At 40.0% G+C, this 21,287-nt stretch overlaps 3 protein-coding genes and 1 non-coding gene across 4 annotated transcripts in view; 2 read left to right on the forward strand and 2 right to left on the reverse strand.

Moving 5' to 3' along the window:
- gys2 (glycogen synthase 2) overlaps positions 1–6,394 on the reverse strand; it is a 20,211-nt gene extending 13,817 nt beyond the window's left edge. The window contains exons 1-2 of the mRNA XM_034578415.1: positions 6,119–6,394; positions 3,858–4,039 (exon numbers count right to left, since the gene is read on the reverse strand). Of these exons, the coding sequence (XP_034434306.1) occupies positions 3,858–4,039; positions 6,119–6,242 (306 nt within the window). The 5' untranslated portion in view covers positions 6,243–6,394. The remainder of the gene's footprint in view (positions 1–3,857; positions 4,040–6,118) is intronic.
- Positions 603–674, forward strand: trnap-cgg. Its single transcript has one exon. It is a non-coding gene; the product is annotated as a tRNA-Pro (tRNA).
- Positions 6,395–8,696: 2,302 nt separating the features above from the next.
- On the forward strand, positions 8,697–11,060 carry kiss2 (kisspeptin 2). The gene is made up of 2 exons (XM_034578420.1): positions 8,697–8,847; positions 10,037–11,060. Exons 1-2 carry the CDS (start codon positions 8,736–8,738, stop codon positions 10,288–10,290), a joined length of 366 nt encoding a protein of 121 aa, XP_034434311.1. The 5' UTR covers positions 8,697–8,735; the 3' UTR covers positions 10,291–11,060.
- A 215-nt stretch (positions 11,061–11,275) lies between these two features.
- ldhba (lactate dehydrogenase Ba) lies at positions 11,276–20,516 on the reverse strand. The gene is made up of 8 exons (XM_034578416.1): positions 20,361–20,516; positions 16,892–17,027; positions 16,044–16,161; positions 15,531–15,704; positions 15,263–15,436; positions 15,033–15,150; positions 14,309–14,432; positions 11,276–12,006 (listed from the first exon to the last, which is right to left on the reverse strand). The coding sequence occupies exons 2-8, from the start codon at positions 17,018–17,020 to the stop codon at positions 11,839–11,841; spliced, it is 1,005 nt and encodes a 334-aa protein (XP_034434307.1). The 5' UTR covers positions 17,021–17,027; positions 20,361–20,516; the 3' UTR covers positions 11,276–11,838.
- Positions 20,517–21,287: the final 771 nt, after the last annotated feature.

Below are 21,287 nucleotides of genomic sequence, written 5' to 3' on the forward strand. Positions count from 1 at the left end.
CCGAGATCTATACCACCCTGATATCTTACAAAAAAACCACTTAGGAGGGTCATATTTTACTACAAAGAAACTGTTAGTATTGTTTTTACCGTCCACCTTACTCTGAAATCAAGTTCTAATTAATAGTAATTAATTCAGGTTTGTTGGCCCAGAAGTATAATGGTACCTTAAACTCCAACCTGTCATTACAATGGGCTGCCCATGTGGTCGTCTATTTTCTAGTCTATTTTCATCAACGTGGAGGAATGAAAGGCCATGATGGTTGATTCTTACTTGAAGAGAAATCCACACAGCTATGATTACAATTGGACTCAAGTCTATGGATCAAATGAAGACTCCCCAATGGTTAACTCTGAAAAGAGGGTAACAAAAGAAACCGCTATCAAAATAGGTCAGACTCTTTAGAGATATAGGATGGAAATATCAATATACGCCCTGTAGAAATGTATTGTTGCTTAGGATAGACAGTGTTGGCAAGACAGAACGATATGCCGATTTTTATCAATGTCAAAGAATAATAAGCCATGATGGTTGATCCCTACTTGAACAATCACCAATACTTTTAATCAATGTGGATACTGCGGGAAAGTTTTAGATTTCGTGGCTCGTTGGTCTAGGAGTATGATTCTCGCTTCGGATGCGAGAGGTCCCGGGTTCAAATCCCGGACGAGCCCTTCACACCAAACCTTTCCCCCTGTCCATGTGAATGTCTGCCTGTCCCTATGATAATGGAATGTCAATGTGGGTGCTGAAATAATTAATTTAGGCCTGATTGTTATTAATTTAGAGGTATAATGCTACCTTAGGCTGTGAGAGAACATGTGAAAAAGTTCCAGACAGATCTAACCTGTCTCTCGACGACAAACTGCCCATGTGGTTGTCAAATTCAGTTCCATATTGGGATTGAGCTGTTAATGCATGTTGACTGAACAAAACTCTACAGCTCAATGAACAGTCCGAATTTGTTAATTCTACAAATTAACAGAGTATTGCTTAGCATATAGATCGGAAGCAGCAAACTATATTTTGCCGACTTTCCTCAATGTGAAAGAATGACAGGCCATGCTATCTGATTCTTACTATACAAATATTAGTCAAAGTAGTCACACTCTATAGAATCATAACCTGGTTTCAAAACAACAACAAAATAATGAAGGTGTTATTGTATGTTTTCTCAATTACGCTTTACAAACCTAGAGAGACTCCTTTAAATAAATAAGTCTTGCTTAGCGTCGAGACTTGAATCAGGAGACAACTATTAGCTCCTACCACCAATATAAAAGAATGACAGACCATGCTATTATTATAATATAATTATATAAAATATTATATATATTATAATTATATGTTATATTTGTTATTATAGTATTATATTATTACATTATTAGGGCCCGAGCACCGAACAGAGTGGGAGACAGTGAGACAGTGAGGCCCTATTAAAATTGTAAGGATTATTATTATTTTTCAGGCAAATGAATTGGCTTTTTGAGGGCTTTAACATGCTCCAATCGTTACCAAAGTTTGCAGAAAATTAGAAAGTGGTGAAAATGTACGTATTCTGGAGTAATTTTAAATGGGCGTGGCAAAATGGCTCAACAGCGCCCCCTGGAACGCAGCCCCTGAGTTCACATTGACCGATCTTCACAAAAATCGATACACAGGTGTATCATGACCAGACAAGCAAAAAAGTCTAGAGGTGCAATTTGAAAAACGCAACAGGGAGCCCGCCATTTTGCATTTAGTGGCCATCTTGTTATTCTAATGATTCATTCTTTATACTCACAAACACTGTTTACAGTGTTATTTTGAAGCTCATCACCTGTGAGCTATTGTACTCTAGGTTGCAAAAGGTTGCATGATTAAATCCCAGACCAGCCATTATTTCCTATTGAATGAGGTGTTATTACAATTGGGCTCAACTCTAAAGATCAACGATGAGTCACCGATGGTTAATTTTAAATAGAGGTTGACAAAATCAAATCTCAATCAAGTGGTCACTGTCTTCAGCAACATAGGATAGAAATCTCAAGACTGGTCATGTAGAACAGACTGTCTGATCTAAATCCTACAGGACAACAAAATCCCCATTGGTTGCATTTAAAAAGAAGCTGACAAATCAAAGTCTCAAAGTAATCACATTTGTGTTAGTGTTTTACCAAAACCACCTTTTGTCAGACCATTTTAAGTTGAATTTAGAATTCTCAACTAAATAGACTCCTATTATAGTTGTCTAGTAGCTAACACCGTTACCAAGTGCATAGCCATGTGTCGGTACAATACAGGACAGTTTCACTCCCATGCCAGTTAATGATTAAGTTAATAGTACAGCAGACTCATCTCGTACACTTAATAATAAAATGCCAGAACCTCCTTTTATTCATCATTAATAGAAAAAATAAGAACAACCCCAGGTTCCTCTTCACCTCTGTAGCCAGACTGTCATAGCTCGACTTAATCATCTATTCCTTTATTTCTTTGCAGTAAGGACTCCATGAGCTTCCTTACCAATAATATTGTAACCATCAGAGAAAAATGTCACCCCCCTTCCCATGAATTACACAAATACCCTGTCCAGAACAGAAAACCGTAGAACCAACTGTAGCACCAGATTCATATTTAGATGGTCATAGGTCAGAGCTGATCTCCTCATCCAAACCACTTGTATATAAGATTCTGTTCCAACTAGACTTTTTCAGGAAGTTTAATCTTTGACTAGTAAGTTCCATAATAAATCAGGTTGAATATTTCCACCAACCAGCTAAATACCACAGGCTTTTAAGGTTGCTATAATTAAACTTCATTAAAAAGTCTACTACAGACGCAGACGTTTTATCCAATTATTGTTCTATACAAAACTTCCCATTTACTTCTAAAATCTGTTAATGTTAAAAATGACTCCTTCATGCACACAAAAGTTAGTCATGGAGTTCTACGTGGTTCTTTACTGGGACCGAAACTCTCCAGTTTATATATGCTTCCATTAGGCAATATTATCAGAAAGCACCACATACATTGCCATTGCTACTCATACTGTATTATGTTACTTCCAGATCTGCACTACTACACTACTCAACAATTATCATGTATTATTATTGTTATTATTTTTATTAAATGCTGCTAAAATGCTAAATATACTTTCCCCCTACCCCCTAACTTTCTTTTGTCCTTCTTTTTCCGCCCATCTCTCCTCTCTCCACTATTTTTCTCCAGTCACACTAACCAGTTGAGGGAGATTGGGGTTCAGTATCTAGCCCATGTACCATAGCTGCCCCATAAGTGTCAGATGCACATATTGGATCATACACAGTCCTTTCCGTGGATTATAAAGGTATCTGGTGTGTGACTGCCATCTAGTGGTTGATGATCTGTGGGTAGCGATAGACCACACTGTTCTCTTCACTGACAGTGTGATATGATCTCACGTAGGGAAACTACACAGTCAGCGGTGACATTGTTGGGTTGGTGGAAATAAAGTAAATATAACAGTTAAACAATTAACATACAGTATATTTTCAAAACAACATAAACAGCTCATATTTATACTCCATATATGTAATTATATACGGTGGTATTTGTATTAATGAAACATGAACTTATAATTGTACAAATCATTGTAAATCAACAACCTTTGTACATTAGTAGGATACAAAATTGAAATGATTAGCTAATGATTATTATTATTATTATTACTATTATTATTATTAGTAGTAGTAGTAGTAGTAATTATTTTAATATTACAGCCCAATTTTTTCATTAAAAACAATTTGCATACAGGTATTTGCTCAAGGACACTTGAGACACACACACACACACACACACACACACACACACACACACACACACACACACACACATACCTGGCAGTCGTTCTGGATGAGAGCATCCATGGCCTTCCTGATGGCGGGGTTGGGCGGCTCACAGGCCTCCACCTGGGTCTTGAAGTTCTGTTCGAAGTACGGCCCCATCATGTAATAGTTCTCCCCCCATTCATCCGCTGTGATCTTTGCCTTGGTCTGGATCACTGTGTAGATTCCTCCAACTGCAGGTTCACACAAGTCACACGTCTTTCACTCTTTTCTTCCTTTAATAATAATATCATGAACAAAGATGAAGCTCATGCCACTGTTCCATCTCAGTGTAGCAGTAAGGGTCAAAGGTCACCTGATTTACTGGTTATGATTCTTTAGTGAACTTTGTAGTAGCTTGACATGTCGTTACAAAGCATTGAGAATGAAGTCAGACCCCTTGACTTTCTTAAACTTTTGACATTAACCTTCAATGCAGCAGAACTGATTTGTGACCTGTGCATCAACACAATCCTGTCTATCAAAGTCATGTCTTGGTTTTTGCTCTGATATACATTGTCAGCAGTGAGATCCCTATGTGAACAGGTGGTGTGTGTCTTTCCAAACTGTGTCAGATCAACTAAATATACCTCAGGTAGTCTGAATTCTTTCGTCAATTTGATCAGTTTTGTCTTCGAAAAAAAAATGTACTAAAAAAATCCAAAATTCTAAAGGCCATAACATAATTATTTTTTTCAACATGAGCATGACGGGGTCTGAAGTACAGTACATTTATTTCAAGGATGGGAATTTCATTTTGGGAAAAAGTGAAACAGATAAATTTGGAATGCCTTTGATCTGTCAGTTCGATTAGAGATTTTCTCTTTTTATCCTTCATTTCCATCATTACCAGCTGATTATCCCTTGTAGTAGTAAAAAAAATGATTTGATTTAAATTTACATTAAAAAATGCATGTTGTCATAAATTTACAGCAACTAACTTTAACAAACAATTTAGAAGGTCCACATGTCACTTCTATGCTCTGGCTATAAGACAGCTTTAGGTGTTTTGGCCTTTAGACAAACAAAATTCAATGTTTAAAATGTGAATATTCGCTCTGAGTCACCTGGTTCTTACTGCAGTATTTTGTGTGGTTTGCTGAATGATGTGTCAGAATTTTCTGTTTTGTAACACCCTAAAACACATGGAAGTGTTTTGACCAGACTTGGCAACTAAAAGACAAATATTGATATGAAAGACCAGCGGCTGTCTCTGAGCTCATAGTGACGTCCAGACTGCATCAGAGAGCAGTGGTTATATAAAAGGAGAGGGCAGGGAAAACAGCAGAATGAACCATAACCCCTCAACTGTTCCACAACATGACCACGTGATGCATTAGAAACAACGAAGCCCTACATTTGCTTTCCAGACACTAAACTCTATGGACTCTGTAAAACAATGATTTCATAGGTGCAGTCGCTGTCGAGTATAATTCACAGGAAAGAGGAATATTGCAATTGTGATATTTATAAGTTATTACTTCTGTAAATTGTAAAAAATCTGAGAGGTTCACATGGAGTCACATTTAGTCAAAGTGACCGTCACGTAGACTAACAGACAGGTCAACGGTCAGGCTGTGTTTTGTGATGTGTAACCCCTCCACTGTCGAGATGTGTAGCAATATTTAACAATGAGTCTTTTTGAATACAGATTTTTACAGTTTCTTATGTCCAAAAATAAAAAATATTTACTTCCAATTAAGCTGAAAAAAGGTTAAATAGGCCAGTGATGAATTATCGGTAGGATACACACACATTTGCAAACTTCAGTTTGTGCTGCACAATGTCAGACATTTGTTGGAGAAAAACGGCATTTATGGGGATGAGTCATTGTCATTCTAAGATTTTATAAAATGCCCTATGTTTGAGCCTTTGATTATATGGACGAGACATATTAGAATCCATCAGTCAAAGCAGCTCCTCTTTCATTACTTATCTGCAGTTTAATGTTTAACTCCTCACAGGGAGGAGACTGAGTCCACTCTCAGCTGATTTCAATATTTGCTCTTCCAGGGGCAAAGAGTCAGTTTTACACAAAATATTATCAATATGATAAGATGTTTTACTTTCAAATGCTCTGCATGGAATCACTTCCTGTCAGTTAATCTTCCATGTTCATGTTTTCTCTTAATTTGTCTTCCAAGATAAAGGTGATACTCTAAACATTTGAAATAAACAGGCTGTGTGTAATAAGTAACATGAAATGCTTTGGACAGCTCAGTGCAGGTGAACACATTCTCACTGCATGGATGCATCAATTGGGTCAGACTTACCTTTGTTGGTGACCTCCCAGGCCACCTCAAAGAGCAGCAGGTCCTCCACGGGCAGCTCATCTTCCTCCCAGGACGGCAGCACCCCGCTCAGGGACGTCATGGACAAGGAACGAGACAGTGGCATCGTGAAACTTGTGGAGGCACAACAGGGAGCAGCTGGAATGTGAAGCAGTTCTGTGGCAGTCTGAAGAGGAACCCTGCATACAGACCTGCGAGTAAAGGTCCTGAGCTCGGCAGGGACAGTCCACCAGGACACAGCAGGAAAGACAAGAGCTTCCACCACCACGCCTACTGAGGCTGACCCTCCACACACACACACACACACACACACACACACACACACACACACACACACACAGACAGACAGACAAACACACCAGGGTGAAAGGTGAGGTGGGGTTGTGTGCGATGAACAGAAAGGGATTGGGAAATGCTGGGTATAGAGTGAGGTACTCCCCAATTAAAGAAAGTGGTAGCGTGTTTCCATTAATGAATCTAATCATCACTCATGCAGTGTTGGATACTTCAATTGTATTTATAGTTTTATATTTCGTGGTATCTTTTGCCCTCATTCATTGTTATTATAATATTATTATTATAAATAGTAGTAATAATAATTCAAAATCTTAATTTATAAACCATCTTTCATCAAATGCAGCACAATGTGCATTACAGCAATAAATGTACATGAAAGATATGAAGACATACAATGAACATAAAGTGTTGTAGAAAATCATTGGAAAATAAGATGGAAATTGAACCCAGTAAGAAACACGTGAGATTAAATTAGAGCCTGTAATAACACTACTTAATAACAGTTGAAATTGAGGTTAAGATGGAATACACATAAAGATAAAAACTGTGCAGCAGCTAAGTCTTCAGCTTTCTTTTAAAAGATACATGAGTGTTGTTTGTTATTACTGAATACACCACACTTAAAAAGACCTTCACTGTACATACTGCGCTCTCATTGATCGCTCAGGGTTGTCAAAACTGTTGTGCAACAATGTCCCAACACCTGCATCAGCAAATAATAAATGAAAATCAAAGACTATGGAGTTAAACAGTTATTCAAACCTGGTGAGACAATCTTTTATTTTAGATATGTAATGTTAGCTGGGGGTACACAGGTCCCACCGGTTAGTTTCTAAAGATTTAATGTTTTTATTTTTAATAATAACCTGTATAATAACCTGTTATATTCAATTTATATTTTGTTTATTTGTATTTTACATTATGAGAAATGTAATCAAAAAGTTAAAAGCCCCCTTTCCCTGTGGTATTGTTTTCTTACAATAATTTGAAGTAAAGCTGTACGTCCCCCTGGTGAAGTCTGCAAACACACATCTGTACACAAACACACATCTGTACAACATGCAGCAGCAGCGTTATCAACATGGCCATGTGTACTTTGTGCCGGCATGGAAACACACTGGTGTTATGCACATGTGGATGTTTTAACAGAAGTGGTGGAAAGTAACTAATTACATTAATCAGGCCCTGTGAGGTTCCTGTACTTCGATTTCATACTTCTTTATTCTCCTATTACATCACATTTCAACGGGGATTGCCCACTTTAGTTAAGTGTTAATTTGTTTTCTGTTACATTAACTAGTTACTTATAAATCTCAAATTTTACATTAAATCAAATAAATGAGTTTTTTCTAAAATACAACATACGAAACCCGTAGTTACCACCTCTTTTTCACTTGTGAGCTCTTTTCAAAAAGCAGTGGGTTTCCTTGTGGGGCCTCCTGTCAATCAGTTACAGAGGCCACTATTATTATGATACCTGAGTAACGTTTTTACATTATGGTACGGGTACTTTTACTTAATACTGGAGGTAATATTACATTACATTACATATTATTTAGCTGACGCTTTTATCCAAAGCGACTTATAACTAATAGTACCTCTATCGCGGCTGCTCTGGCTGAGGGGGTAGAGTGGTCGTCTTCTCACCAGAAGGTCGGCGGTTAGATCCCAGTCTTCCTCATCTGCATGCCGAAGTGTCCATGGGCAAGCTACTGAACCCTGAATTGCTCCTCATAGAAAAAATGCTGCCCATAGATGTATGAATGTGTGTGTGAATGGGTGAATGGCAATAGAACTGTACTGTAAAGCGCTTTGAGTGGTCATCAGGAGTAGAAAAGTGCTACATAAATACAGACCATTTATTTCTGCCTCGCTGGGTAAAGTAGAATTACACTACAGTTTTCCTGAAGCAACCCAGTCCACCCTGTTGGCCAAACCACAGCCCAGTCTGCATAATTATGCATCAAGCCCTTTCAGTCCTGTTCCTGTCTGTTATTTGATCTAAATGTGTTCACCACCTTTCCATTTTCCTACAGCAACATATCAGCTGAATGAATTGTCTGGGTAGCAAACATTTCCGAGAAGAGGTGATGAATGATGCATTTCAGCACCACGGACGTCGGAGAGCTCCGCAATTTACAGTACAGAGAGACGCAGGCGGCTGTGATAGGCTGGGAGCAGGAGGAGGCCGAGGTCACCTGGTGGAGACATAAAACAGGCCTGGATGGAGGAAAAGGCTTAGTATCTTCTGAGTGGAGGAACATTCACACCCAGAGGGAGGATCTGAATCTTGTGCTCACAGATGAGACTTGTTGCTCTGGCTGTGGTGTGCGGCCTGATCATCGGTCAGGATGCAGGGAGTGAGGGAGCAGCGCTGCCAGGGTATGACTCGGCACAAAGGACACAAGCAACAGGTAAGTCCCCAGAAAAGTTTGACTATAGCATTTTCTGTATTCAATTTTTTTCTATATATTAAGAAAACATTATATTTTGCTCCAACAATGGACATAATAGTCCATCATTTACTCAAGTATCTTCTTATCATACGTTTATATTCTTTCAGTCCACCTCAGCTCAGAAATGGAAGATTTGGCCTTTTCATATGTCATTGTTCACTTAAATTTTTAAAACATTAAAATCATAAACAGTATAGAAAACAGTTGAAATCAACAACTTTTTTATTTAACTATATAAATGGAGTACACCAATATCATTGTGCTTACACATTTTGTATCAATAATGATGATAAAACAATAATTTAATACATAAAATAATATAATTGCTCATATGCCTACTATGAAGTAGTCATTCCTGTACTATACTGTAGTACATATTACTGCTGCTGTACTACTGGTCTGTTCTGTCTCGTATATTCTGGTATAGCAAAGATATATTAATGTTCTTATAAAAAAACAACCTGATGTATATATTGGGGCGGCTGTAGCTCAGGAAGAAGAGTGGGTCGTCCACTGAAGTCGGCTGTTCGATCTCAGTCTCCCCCACTCCAAGTTTCCATGAACTCCAATTTGATCCTGATGGCTGTGCCAGCAGTGTGTGAGTGATGTGTGATGGAGAAAGTGCTGCACATAGATGCACTATATGAATGTGTGTGTGAATCACTTTGATCTGAGATATTAGTTTTTCTACATCAATTATACATTTTCCTGTTAATTATGAACATTTTCACCGTTCTCCGCTCATCTGTGATCTTTTTCACCTAATAAACATTTAGTAATGATAGTTTAAATAGTAATAAAGCATTCCATTAATGAATGACTCGTTGTTCAATTAAAAATATGTATTTATAAATTTGTTTGGCTATTTTTTTTACGTGAAAACATTAAATCCAAAAGAGAGAGAAGACAGAGACCAGGAACAGCATCAGGTTTCAGCTCTGACTAGCTGTTATAATGTGTTATAATGTTGTTCAACTAATTTTAATTGATTAGTGCTTTATTACTATGACACAAACATTTTAGATCACAGATGATTTGTAAGATTTCCAGTCACGATGACCACTCAAAGCTTATTACAGTACAGTTTCACTCAATGACTCACTGGTGTCCTCCATCAGTGGCCTGATGTCTCTGTCTGTCTCCCCAGGATCTGTCCTCTCTGCGCTCAAGAGGAGGACTGAGGCCGACCTGGTGGACGAGCCCAGCCTATGTTTCTCCCTGAGGGAGAACGAGGAGCAGAGGCAGCTGCTGTGCAACGACCGCAGGAGTAAATTCAACTTCAACCCGCTAAGCCTTCGCTTTGGGAAACGCTACATGTACAGGAGAGCCGTTAAAAGAGCCCGGACAAATAAATTCTTACCCCGTTCTCTGTTCCCCCGAGAACTGGAGGTGCCCACCTGAGAGAGACGAGTCTTTTCCATATGTGTTTAACAACATCACATCATGTTTCCCTGAATAAAACTTTTATACCTAGCTTTACGTTGAAAGGACTTTGACATCTACAACAATGGAAGAGTTATGAGAAAAAAATGTTGAAATAAAATGAAACTATAAAAATGTGACAAGGACAAAGGACAATCATTTTGTGCAATGGTTTCTCTTAATCACCTCAGTAGGTGTAGTAAGAAATCGGAATAAAACAAACTGACTTTCTGAAGTTGCTCAATTAAACCACTGTGTGTCACTGCATTGCCTTTCAGCAGCTGGATTCCTGGCTTGTGGTGTTTCTGGGTACATTACTATCCTACATATGAAAAATAAAATGGAACGGAAATGAACTAATGATAATAAATATATTAAATATAAACAAGAAATTAATGAAAAGAATCATGTATTAAACCGGACAAAAAAATTACAAAAGAGAGCCTATTCATTTTTCTGTTTGGGATTTATCATTTATGTAAAAACATTTGTATGAAGGGAAGAATTTTCTCTCTGCGACATTCACCCATTAGGATTATGAGACTGGTTATAGTAGATTATGTTTCAACTCAATTCACTTTATTCAGTTCCTGTAAATCAAATACTCAGAGATGGTAACACTTAATAGATATAATTTACCTAAATATGCCTGATTTTTTAAATCAAGATCTATGAATGAATCCCTAGGATATCAGTGAAAATGACGAATACGCAATCTCGCAATATTGAAGAAAGAATAAAAATCCTGGATCTGCCTCCTGATTCGGATCTTCACACATATTTAATGTTTTTTGGGGAAATGAATACTATCCATTTAAAATACTGTATTTGTTGTGTTTGCAACATTTAACCAAGATAGCGGTTTGTATTTCTCATTTACTGGACAAATGATGAATCTTGTTATAGGTTTGCATCATTAATAGAAGCTATGTTTTTCCAGAATAAAACACTCGCATACACAAGGCACTCTTAATGATGTTCAGTTTATTAAGTTACACATTGTGGTTTCCAACAAACAAGGTCAGACAGTCAGAAAAAAAAACCAACATGAGCCGGACATCACCACACCTCCTCCGCAGCTCAGTTTCTTTAAAACAAGAGGGAGAGATAAACCTTCAAGTGTGCAGTCGCTTGTCTGCTCTACCACTTTACCAGTTTCAGGTGAAGGCAGCAGGGAAGCTGTGTGCTTTCGGATGTGAAGGGTCTTTCTCTGAACCACTAAGCGGTGGAGGACGACTGTGACACTTGTGGGGGATTGTGCTTGATCCTGGTCTAAAACAGCTGAAACACAAGATAGCCATTCAGAGTACAACAACAGAGGTCGGCTTACATCTCCTAACACCAACACACAAACACCAACTACGAGCTGTTTGGGGAGCAAATGTGCTTATTATAGTGTTTTTGGGCTTAAAACACTGATATCATCCTTTAAAGAGAGCAACACAGTCTAAGAGAGAGGGACGTTATGAAGGAGTGTGTGCGTGTCAGCTGGCCTCAGCTCCACTGTGAGTGTGTGTGCAGGTAGGCTCAAACGTCCTTGAGGTCCTTCTGGATGCCCCACAGTGTGTCGGCGCTCTTCCTCAGCTGGCCCACCTCGCCGTCCGTCAGGGTCATGTTGACGACACTGCTGACGCCGTTGCTGTTCAGCACGCAGGGCAGAGACAGGAAGACCTCGTCGTCGATACCGTACATGTCCTGAGGAAACACACACGCCAGCAGCAGTTAGGTGAGGAGGACGTCACATGTTTATACTATATATAGGCATATTGCTGCATGGGGGTGACAAGTGCCAGACACAGTGTTAAAGGAATAATTCAACATTTAGGGAAATATCTATTAATATCTGTGCTGAGAGATCATATCACAAGTAGACTTGAACTCAGGAGAACGTCTGCACGTCCATGTGTCTCCAGTGACCGCTCGTGACCAGATTTCACTTCCCCGCTTTACATGCAAACAAACACGTGTCATTTCTGTTCCCTAAGACCAAACAATATTGTTTTGAACCAGTCTTACTACCATAGTCAATGTGTGTGTTACTGTGTCGATGTGAGAGGGATAGAGAGAGAGAATAGGGTGCAGCGGAATCAATGAGCTGCGAAATAAGATTTTACACATTTGAAAACAAATTTTATTCAATATCTGGGGATCAGTTATAGTATTGTGGCACAAATAAGAGAAGAGTAAAAATACTTTGGATCATTATAAAACTGTAGCAGGACAGAGGACATGGTCACAGTTTCTCGCTTGAGGGACAACACATCCAGCTTTCGTGCTAATGTTCCATGCAGCATCACCAAATACAAAGTGAATGAGTAGCGTGGTGAGAGGCCTCCAAGAGTGAGCAAAGGTCAAAATCAATCCTTGCAACCTCACTGCGATGACAAGAAATAGTTCCATCATGTATCTGCCTGTACAACAACAAACTGTGGAGACTGAACATGAAAAACAACGTGGTCACTCATGAGTGTTGGGAGCTGAATTTTAGGAATTTCGACAGAGCAAGTCAGTCAGTCAGTCTTCCTGCTAAACTAGGTTATCTACATTCTCATATTAGCTCCATATTTAACAGAGACATGGGATTGGTGAACATATCTAAGAAAAGAAAGAAATGGAAATATTGTGAGCATATTTTGAATGTTGAAGTATTCCTTTAGAAAGCATTTGACACCGACACCGTGTACACGTATGTACTCCTGTGTGTGGGATGAGTGGTGCCAGGGACACTGTATTAACCGGCTACAGCAATAGTGGAGGACTATAAAAGTTAATGATTTTTTGTTCATGGTCATTTTTGATCCACAGATTAATCAGTAAGTATGTATTTTTAAGCCAAATGTAGCGCCATGACCCCAAATTGGGGTGGAGGATGTTATTTGGCACTGAAAACTTGGAAAAAAGGGAATACTGAAGAAGCAGGAGTAGGTGAAAAAAATTGAATTTTATTAACAAAAACAGGAAAGACAACAGAAAGACAAACTTATCCGGGGGAAATACAACAAAAATAAATAATGCTAGAAAAAGGGAACAAAACTAGAAAAAATCTGCAGCCTCACAGGAAGCTGACAACTTCTCTATCCCCCCCCTTCACTTCACTTCACTTCTGACTGGCATTTAGCTTTATAGCCTCACCTGCCTGGAACCTACCACCTGCGCTTGTAAGTATGAGGTGAGCTAAACAGAAAGAAAAGTAGAAACCACACTCAACACGATGAACACAAGACCAACTTAGGACTCTGCTGGGTTACTGCTGACCTCACAATTCAAGCTATCTGCACAAATACAGCAGATAAATGCAATAGATTGACTAAAGTGTAATCTAATGCAGTGAACTTCACCCATTCTCTGTCACCTTGAGTCTGCCCAGCCCCTCCTCTCTCAGAACCCTGATCTGTGCAAACCTGTTGTCACTCTCCCTGATCGACCTGCTGATCTGACCCCACGTAGCTGGCAAAGCCAAACAGAGCAACATCTCAGACATAACAAAATAAACTGTCAACACATACTTGCTGGAAAATAATTCAACACATAACCATAAAAAAGATAAACTACATAATCTAATTGATAATCAACATTCAAATAATAATGAAATGACCAAATGTTTAATGTAGGGAGACAGGGCCGAGTGACAAAGTGGGAGAAAGCACCTTTTCACACCAACAATAAGGATGATAGCTGGCAAGCCATTTTTAAGCCGCAGGCCACCGATTGCCGACCACTGCTGTAATTTATCCAAGGTAGAAGAGGAAGACATGTTCAACTCGGTCTGCAGACTGCCTGTTAGCACGCTGCCCCGCCCCCCACTGACTGCAAGGCACTGTTATCCTGTTTATTCAAATTTGATTAACATTGAACGTATCACGTTTCCAAAATCGCACCAAATTCGACACTGCACCTCCTTGGACCCCCAACAGTACTTATAACACAGACCGATTTCTGTTAGGCTTTGTGCCTGGCCTGATCTGCAAGTGCTCTCGTGTGCGTGCACGTGACTGACCTTCACCATGGTGGAGACGGGGTGCACCCGGCTCATGTTCTTGACGATGCTCTCCGTCAGGTCAGCCACGCTCAGGCCGATGGCCCAGTTGGTGTAGCCCTTCAGCCTGATCACCTCATAGGCACTGAGACACAACACAGTACTTAGTTACATACAGTCATTATTATGACATGTGCCTCTGTTAGGCATCGTTGGCTGCTTCAAATCTCAACTATTTTTGATACAGAGGTTATTATTATAACTGTTTTTATAGTATATAGTACAAATAATGTTTATATGTTGTTTCATTTCTCATGCAGGTTACCATCTAATTGACATCTGTACATTTAGGTTGTTGTAATGAGTGTAAATGTTTTGTCTATGTGTTTTATTTACACCTTTAAGTCCAAAATAAGCCTGGAAGAGGAAAACCTCAGCTCTAATAAATCATATAATAACCATATTATAGATAGATAGCATAAGAAAACCTGCAGGTTGTACTGCATGCAAATAATTGAGTAATAATGTGCAGTGATTTGTGCACACGCACACACACACACTGTAAAATGTGACTGTTGCAAGCATTACTTATGTGCAGATGCAGAGGTGAAACTATAGCATTAATAATAATACTAAGAATAATAATTCATTTATGGATCATTGACCATCTTCGATTAATAGCAGTAGTATTAATATTATCGTTGTTATTTTCAAAATGATATCTGTTAAATTAAACACAGTGTACCTGTCCACCACCGCTTTGTGTGTGGCCTTCCACTGCTCTTTATCAGAATCTGTGCCGATGTCCGGATTCAGCTTCTGCAGGTTGACTCCAGCTACGTTTGCTCCGCTCCACACGGGAACTAGAAAAACACGTACAGTTACTTTTACTTTAATGCAGTATCACAATCTTTTTTCAGCATGAACGATTCCCTGCAGAGAGATGACCAACATCATCGCTGTGTGTGTACCCACCGCTCGTGTCCCCGTGCTCGCCCAGCACCCAGCCGTTGAAGGAGCTGGAGTGAATGCCGAGGCGTTCGGCCATCAGGTAACGAAAGCGGGCGGAGTCCAGGTTGGTGCCGCTGCCGATGACACGGTGCTTGGGTAGACCGCTCAGCTTCCAGGTGACATATGTGAGCACGTCAACTGTGGGGGACATGTTACACCCAGGGGTCATATTGATATATTGGATACACACAGAAAGACAACTGTGAGTGTGTGTGTGTGTTGGTGTCTTCACCAGGGTTGGACACCACGATGAGTGTGCAGTTGGGGCTGTACTTGACGATCTGGGGGATGATGGACTTGAAGACGTTGACGTTCCTCTGCACCAGGTTGAGGCGGCTCTCTCCCTCCTGCTGGCGAACGCCGGCCGTCACCACAACCAGGCGGGAGTTGGCTGTTACAGAATAGTCTGGGGGAGGAGGAGGAGACGAGGAAGAAGTGTACACTTTATTATCACCACTCTTTTAATTTAAGGTATTTATATATAAATCAATAACATGGCAGAGTAATGGGCCTTAATGCACATTTGCCTGAGGTCTGTCAGGCATTCACACTTCCAAGCCAGAGGTTACATTGCCACAGGGACCACTTGCCCTGAAACTCATGGCCTCAGATAACAAGTACTCACTGCTCAGAACCGACAGACAGTGTCTAATAGTGACGCTGTCAGTCATGTCACAACTGACGCATTAACTTTAACAGCCTGCAGCAGGATGCAGTGCAGCAGTATGCAGCCTCAGCTCCTGACCTTTGTCAGCGACTATCTTGGAGGTCTTGAGGAAGAGGCTGCCGTGCTGCAGGTCCATCAGCTCTCCTTTCAGACGATCCTCCATCACATCCACCAGGGCCAGCTCGTCACACAGGTCCTGACCAGCGGACAAACAGAAGCAAGACGGATGATGGTGTAGATCAGAAACATAACCATTACACTTTCATCAAGCTTCTCCTTAAGGTTCATTTTGATTTTCTTTCTATGTCATTTAGGGGTTTCCAAACATGAATTTCGAGTTTTTGTATAACATACATATAAATAAAACTAGGGAAGTTAATTCATTCAAATTAATGAATGCATTAACACAATTCATATACATTGACATATTCAAACTATGTGTGTGTGTGTGTGTGTGTGTGTGTGTGTGTGTGAAATGTGAATGTGTATGCAAACCCACTATCAGATGCAAGCCACCAGTTTGCTTAGTCAATAGCATCTTTTACAATATTTTTTACAATTTTATTTAACTTTCATCACACAGACCAAAACAAAACATCAACACCCTTACAAAACATACAATGCAAACAAAAGCCAATAATAATAATAATAATAATAATAATAATAATAATAATAATAATAATAATAATAATGATTAAAAAGCCAGACTGTACATAGATAACTGCAGCGTTACAGACTACACTAATCACACATTCACTAAAAATAACCTATAAATTGGGCCCCAGGAGCTCTCAAACTTTTCATTAAAACCTTGCCTGGGAAGGGCCACAGGGACTTATGCAGTACCACAGACGCAGGCCTGGACCAGCTACCGGTCCAGGTCACAGCCCACAGAGAGGGAGCGTGACTGTGATGTTGTATCTTACCCGCAGCAGGATGCTGACGGCGCAGGCCATGCCCACCTGGCCCACCCCGACCACCGTCACCTTGTTCCTGGGCGGCTCAGCGGGGCCACTGGCCAGGGGGCTGATGAGCTTCTGCAGAACTGAGGACATGATGCAGCTGCAGGGAGAGACACAGAGGGGACATGTCAGTGGTTCAGACATGACATGTTCATCCAAACAGTGTTCTTCATACAATAAGCAGCGAGGGGACTGTGCATCAGTCGTGTGCCTAAATGATTCATTGAAGCAACACACAGGTCAAAGGTCACAGAGACACAGATCTATCTCTCAGGGGATCTTGGGTGAATATAGAAGTAAAGGGACAGTCACATTCTCACATACTACATACATGCAGTCAAATTAACACAAGCATAAAACATAAATGAACAAGATCCTACAACTAATTATTAGTGCCATTATCAATGAACCTGTGGAACAAATTTTCAATTAATTTATTAATGTTATGAAAATGCCTAAAACTAATAAATGCTCACTATAAAGTGTCAAATCCAAGTTTGATGTCATCAAATGTGTTGTTTTGTATGACAAATAATGACAAAATCCAGAGATTCTCAGTTGTGTGAAAAGCAGCAAATCCTCACGATGAACAAGATGAAAGAAGCTTAATAAATCAACGATCAAAACTGCTGCAGATTCATTTCAGCATATTGAGAACCTGATGAACAGCACTCAGTCTCACGGGCTCTAACAAATAGCTGACATCATACTGATATCCACAAACACAGAAGCAGCGAGCAGTGGCTGCGATGGTCATTTTCATTATCAGTTACGCATGTTCTGATCAATAGAATTTTTTGGGTGTTTAGTATTTAAAAAAGTCTTTGTTTTGCCAATCCTGAGGACCAGCAGTCATTTTTCAAAATAAAGCATGTAAGCCTGCATAACACAGAAATTCTATAGTCTGCGTGTAAATAACGACAAAGTCCACCACCAACAACACAGTAAATCATGGTTTGTAAAAAAAAAGCCAGTTACGGCATCACCATGGTTACGCACACTTGCAGGAGGAGGCATTGGCCCAGGATAAGACCATCTGCAAACACTGAATAAAGGTTGCTCGTGGGGGATTTTGCAGCACGAGATGTTATCTGTGATACATCTATAAAAAAGATTCATTTTGCGTGTCCGCTGTCACGTATGTCAATAAAAAAAAGTCCACTTTGTAATAGTGAGAAGCCACAGTTCTAAACGATGACACGCACAGAGTGTGTGCTCCGTGCAGCAGCAGAGCAGAGTTACGTCACAGAGAGGGATCGCGTGACGAGAGGAGAGTTGACCGACACGAGTCACAGCTTACAGAGAAATGATAAGATGAACACAGAGTAAGAAAAATAAGAGGATGCTAAAATATGTATATTACACTACAGCAATGAAAAAAAACATTTTTTATTTTAGTCGTTAGTCATTGCTTAATACTGTGGTATGTGAATGCTGGTGAATATGTGAAGAGTGAGGAGATACAATGCATATTTTGAAGTATTATTCACATATGGGGGTGAAGAAAATGTAAAAAAGTGAGTTGTAGAAACTAGAACAGGTGTCAGAGGTGGGGGGGTTGTTGTGCTCATGTCCAATCACTGCACCAGCTCTGAGCAAAAAACACTAAATTACACAGAAATGGTCCTTTCACGGTAACTTATTATTTATTATGTATATTCATACATACACATCATTAGTTTTAGAATTGCCTAAAGTTGTTATTTGTTGTTTAAAATCAAAATGGTTTTAAATGTAACACATACAAACTAGAACAACCTCAGTTTCAGGCCACAGTGGATGACACACAATTGCTTTTACAATTTCTCATGAGGCCTTTTCTATATTTATATAAAGCACTTTGTATTACCTTGTTATTGTAATGTGTTACACAGATAAACCTGCCTTGCCTAATGAATTATATGTTGGTGATATGGTCTCGTCACTGACAAGATATCAAAAGAATTTCTTATTTTAGTGTATGATCAACATCATGCAGCCACTTCTCCTCAGTGTTTTCTAATTTAACAACTTCTGTGTCTTTCTTAACACAGACATTTTGAAAGGTTTCACAATTTCATCCTTTAGCATTAAACGTCCTCATCGACAGACTTGTGTGTCTCTCTGTTTCAGTATCAACAGGAAGGTAAAGACTTTCCTGATGAATGTTAAATTGACATTTAATTATTATTGTCTTGGGAGCAATGATTATTCCAGCAAAAATATATGAACTATTAACAGCATATCATTCAAATCATATGAAGGTCAAATGGACACTCTTAATGGCAGGACTATAGGGAGGTGCTATTAAAATAAATAATGGACAACTGAAACCAGAGGGTCCACAAGTGCATCCTATTTAATAATCCTGCATGTCCAAGATCCCTGAAGGCCCCAGCTCCTCGGTTTGGGGACCACTTACCTTTGCTCTCGGTATATTAACAAAGAACAGAGCTCTGTGTTGCAATATAAAGTCTGCAAATAAGTTAGGATATCAGCTCATATCAGGGTTTTAATGGGCACTTGTGAGTAGGTGGTCCAGGGAGCTGCTTTGTGTCCATAAAGAGAGAAACACCTCGTGGCTGCAGCTGACTGACACTTGTTCGGGGAACAATGGGGCTGCTGAGAAGCACAATGCCTCACTTTATCCTCCTAAATTCTATTTGCCGTTACATAATCGGCTCAGCAGCCGAAGCAATAGGTTCATGAGCCCCATCAACACAACCTGTTCGTGATTTAATCATGATGAGCTGCTGTGGCTCCTCTCGTTTTCTGTGATTTCAGTGGAAGTGATGTGATGTAACAGCCTGCAGCTCTGCAGGAGCCCTTGTGTTCGGCTGATGCCGAGACAAAAGGTTCCAACATCTAAAATAAAAATGAAAGCAGATAATTCCACTCAGACAGGGGGAGAGTTCAGGTTCACTGTCAGCTCACTGGGATGCTCCATTGTCTGTGACAGACTGTGGCTGCAATTACACAACCCGCCCTCAACGACAAGTGCACAACGGGAACAGTTCAATCTGACAAACGCAGATCTGGAGATTTGCAAGAAGTGTAAATGTGAAACAAGAGTCTGAGAAGGTCTGAGTTAGAATGCATCACAGCTCAGCTCAATGAGCTGCAGCTGCTGCACTTTGCACAGTTGGAACAAAATGTAACAAAAGCTGCAATAATCCACATTTCTCACTTCACTAAAGAAAAATCATAAAATGGCCCGATGGCTGCAGAACGATCTGAACTAACGGGGACAGAAACATCAATTAAGCATCGCCCCTTTGATTGCAGCAGTCCGACGACTCACAGTTGAACTTGGCATTCACGGATTCCTTCAACTCGGAGCATCCATTGCTGCAGAGACGCTGTGCACGCATCACTGTGGCGGCGGCGGCAGCCCCCCGACAACCCGCGCACACAAAACCCCCACGATGTGAGGAAACAAGCGGAATTTACTTACATGTTCTCTGAGGATCCTTGAGTCTGATGTTAGTTATTCCGAGAGTGTGGAGAAGAACGCGCTGCAGTGAGGAAGAGGAGGAGGAGGAGGAGGATGGAGTTCTACTGTACCCAGGCTGACATGTGAGGGGGCGGGGGGGGGGGGCGCACGCAAGGTGCCAGGCTGTGCGTGATGCTCATAGGGAACACTGTGATCTTTGATGGTTAATGCGTTTCAAACAACCATTTTCATCTCCCTGTCGTTACAGCTGGAATTTTGGGGGAATTCTGACAAACCAGTGGGTTCAGTCAACAGCTTATCTCCCTCATGCTCTTCCCTTTATTCTGCAGACACAGATGAACTCCATCTGAGGGCATCACATCCTCCTGCAACTCAAATTACAGGCATCTCTTCAGAAATCTAGCAGGAGCTGACACTGCAGTAATTAAAGGTGTCTCTGAGTTTAGGACAGATCGATCCAATAGTAACTCAACCCCCAGGCCTTCTGAGAGCACAATCACTTCATTCTGCATTGTTGTGTCGTCCTCACATACTGATACATTTACTGAAGGAGATCTGCATATACCATGTATATATTTAGGTATATATCCGTTATATAGCTGCAGAACATGCAGATCAGTTTTACATGCAAAAGATCGTCATTTAAAAAAATATGGAATAAACTGCTGTAGATGGAATTATATACCAATATGTAAAATATTCAAGTCATGGTACAACATTTAGATGCCACCAATCAGCAAAAATAATGTAGTAATATAATATATTATAACACCATATGACAAAAACATTTTTTCCTGCAGTATCTTTATTTTATAGGCTACTTGAACAAATTTGCTGATTATACCTGAATGCAGGACTTTTACTTTTCTAACTTTTTGTCCATTTTGTATTGTCATGTTATGATTTCCTTCACCTAAAGGATCAAAT

The sequence above is a fragment of the Hippoglossus hippoglossus genome, chromosome 23 (assembly GCF_009819705.1).
Source record: "Hippoglossus hippoglossus isolate fHipHip1 chromosome 23, fHipHip1.pri, whole genome shotgun sequence".
Taxonomy (NCBI): Eukaryota; Metazoa; Chordata; class Actinopteri; order Pleuronectiformes; family Pleuronectidae; genus Hippoglossus; species Hippoglossus hippoglossus.

Bases quoted from the DNA above. Each gene is read 5' to 3' on its own strand.
- ldhba (XM_034578416.1), bottom strand. From the start codon at position 17,020: ATGTCCTCAGTTCTGCAGAAGCTCATCAGCCCCCTGGCCAGTGGCCCC. The intron at 15,151-15,262 runs GTGGGTACACAC...GTGTTTTTCTAG, and splicing joins CGAGCACGGGGACACGAGCG to TTCCCGTGTGGAGCGGAGCA. The intron at 12,007-14,308 runs GTCAGTCACGTG...GTGTTTCCTCAG, and splicing joins CCGTCTCCACCATGGTGAAG to GACATGTACGGTATCGACGA.
- kiss2 (XM_034578420.1), top strand. From the start codon at position 8,736: ATGAGACTTGTTGCTCTGGCTGTGGTGTGCGGCCTGATCATCGGTCAG. The intron at 8,848-10,036 runs GTAAGTCCCCAG...CTGTCTCCCCAG, and splicing joins ACAAAGGACACAAGCAACAG to GATCTGTCCTCTCTGCGCTC.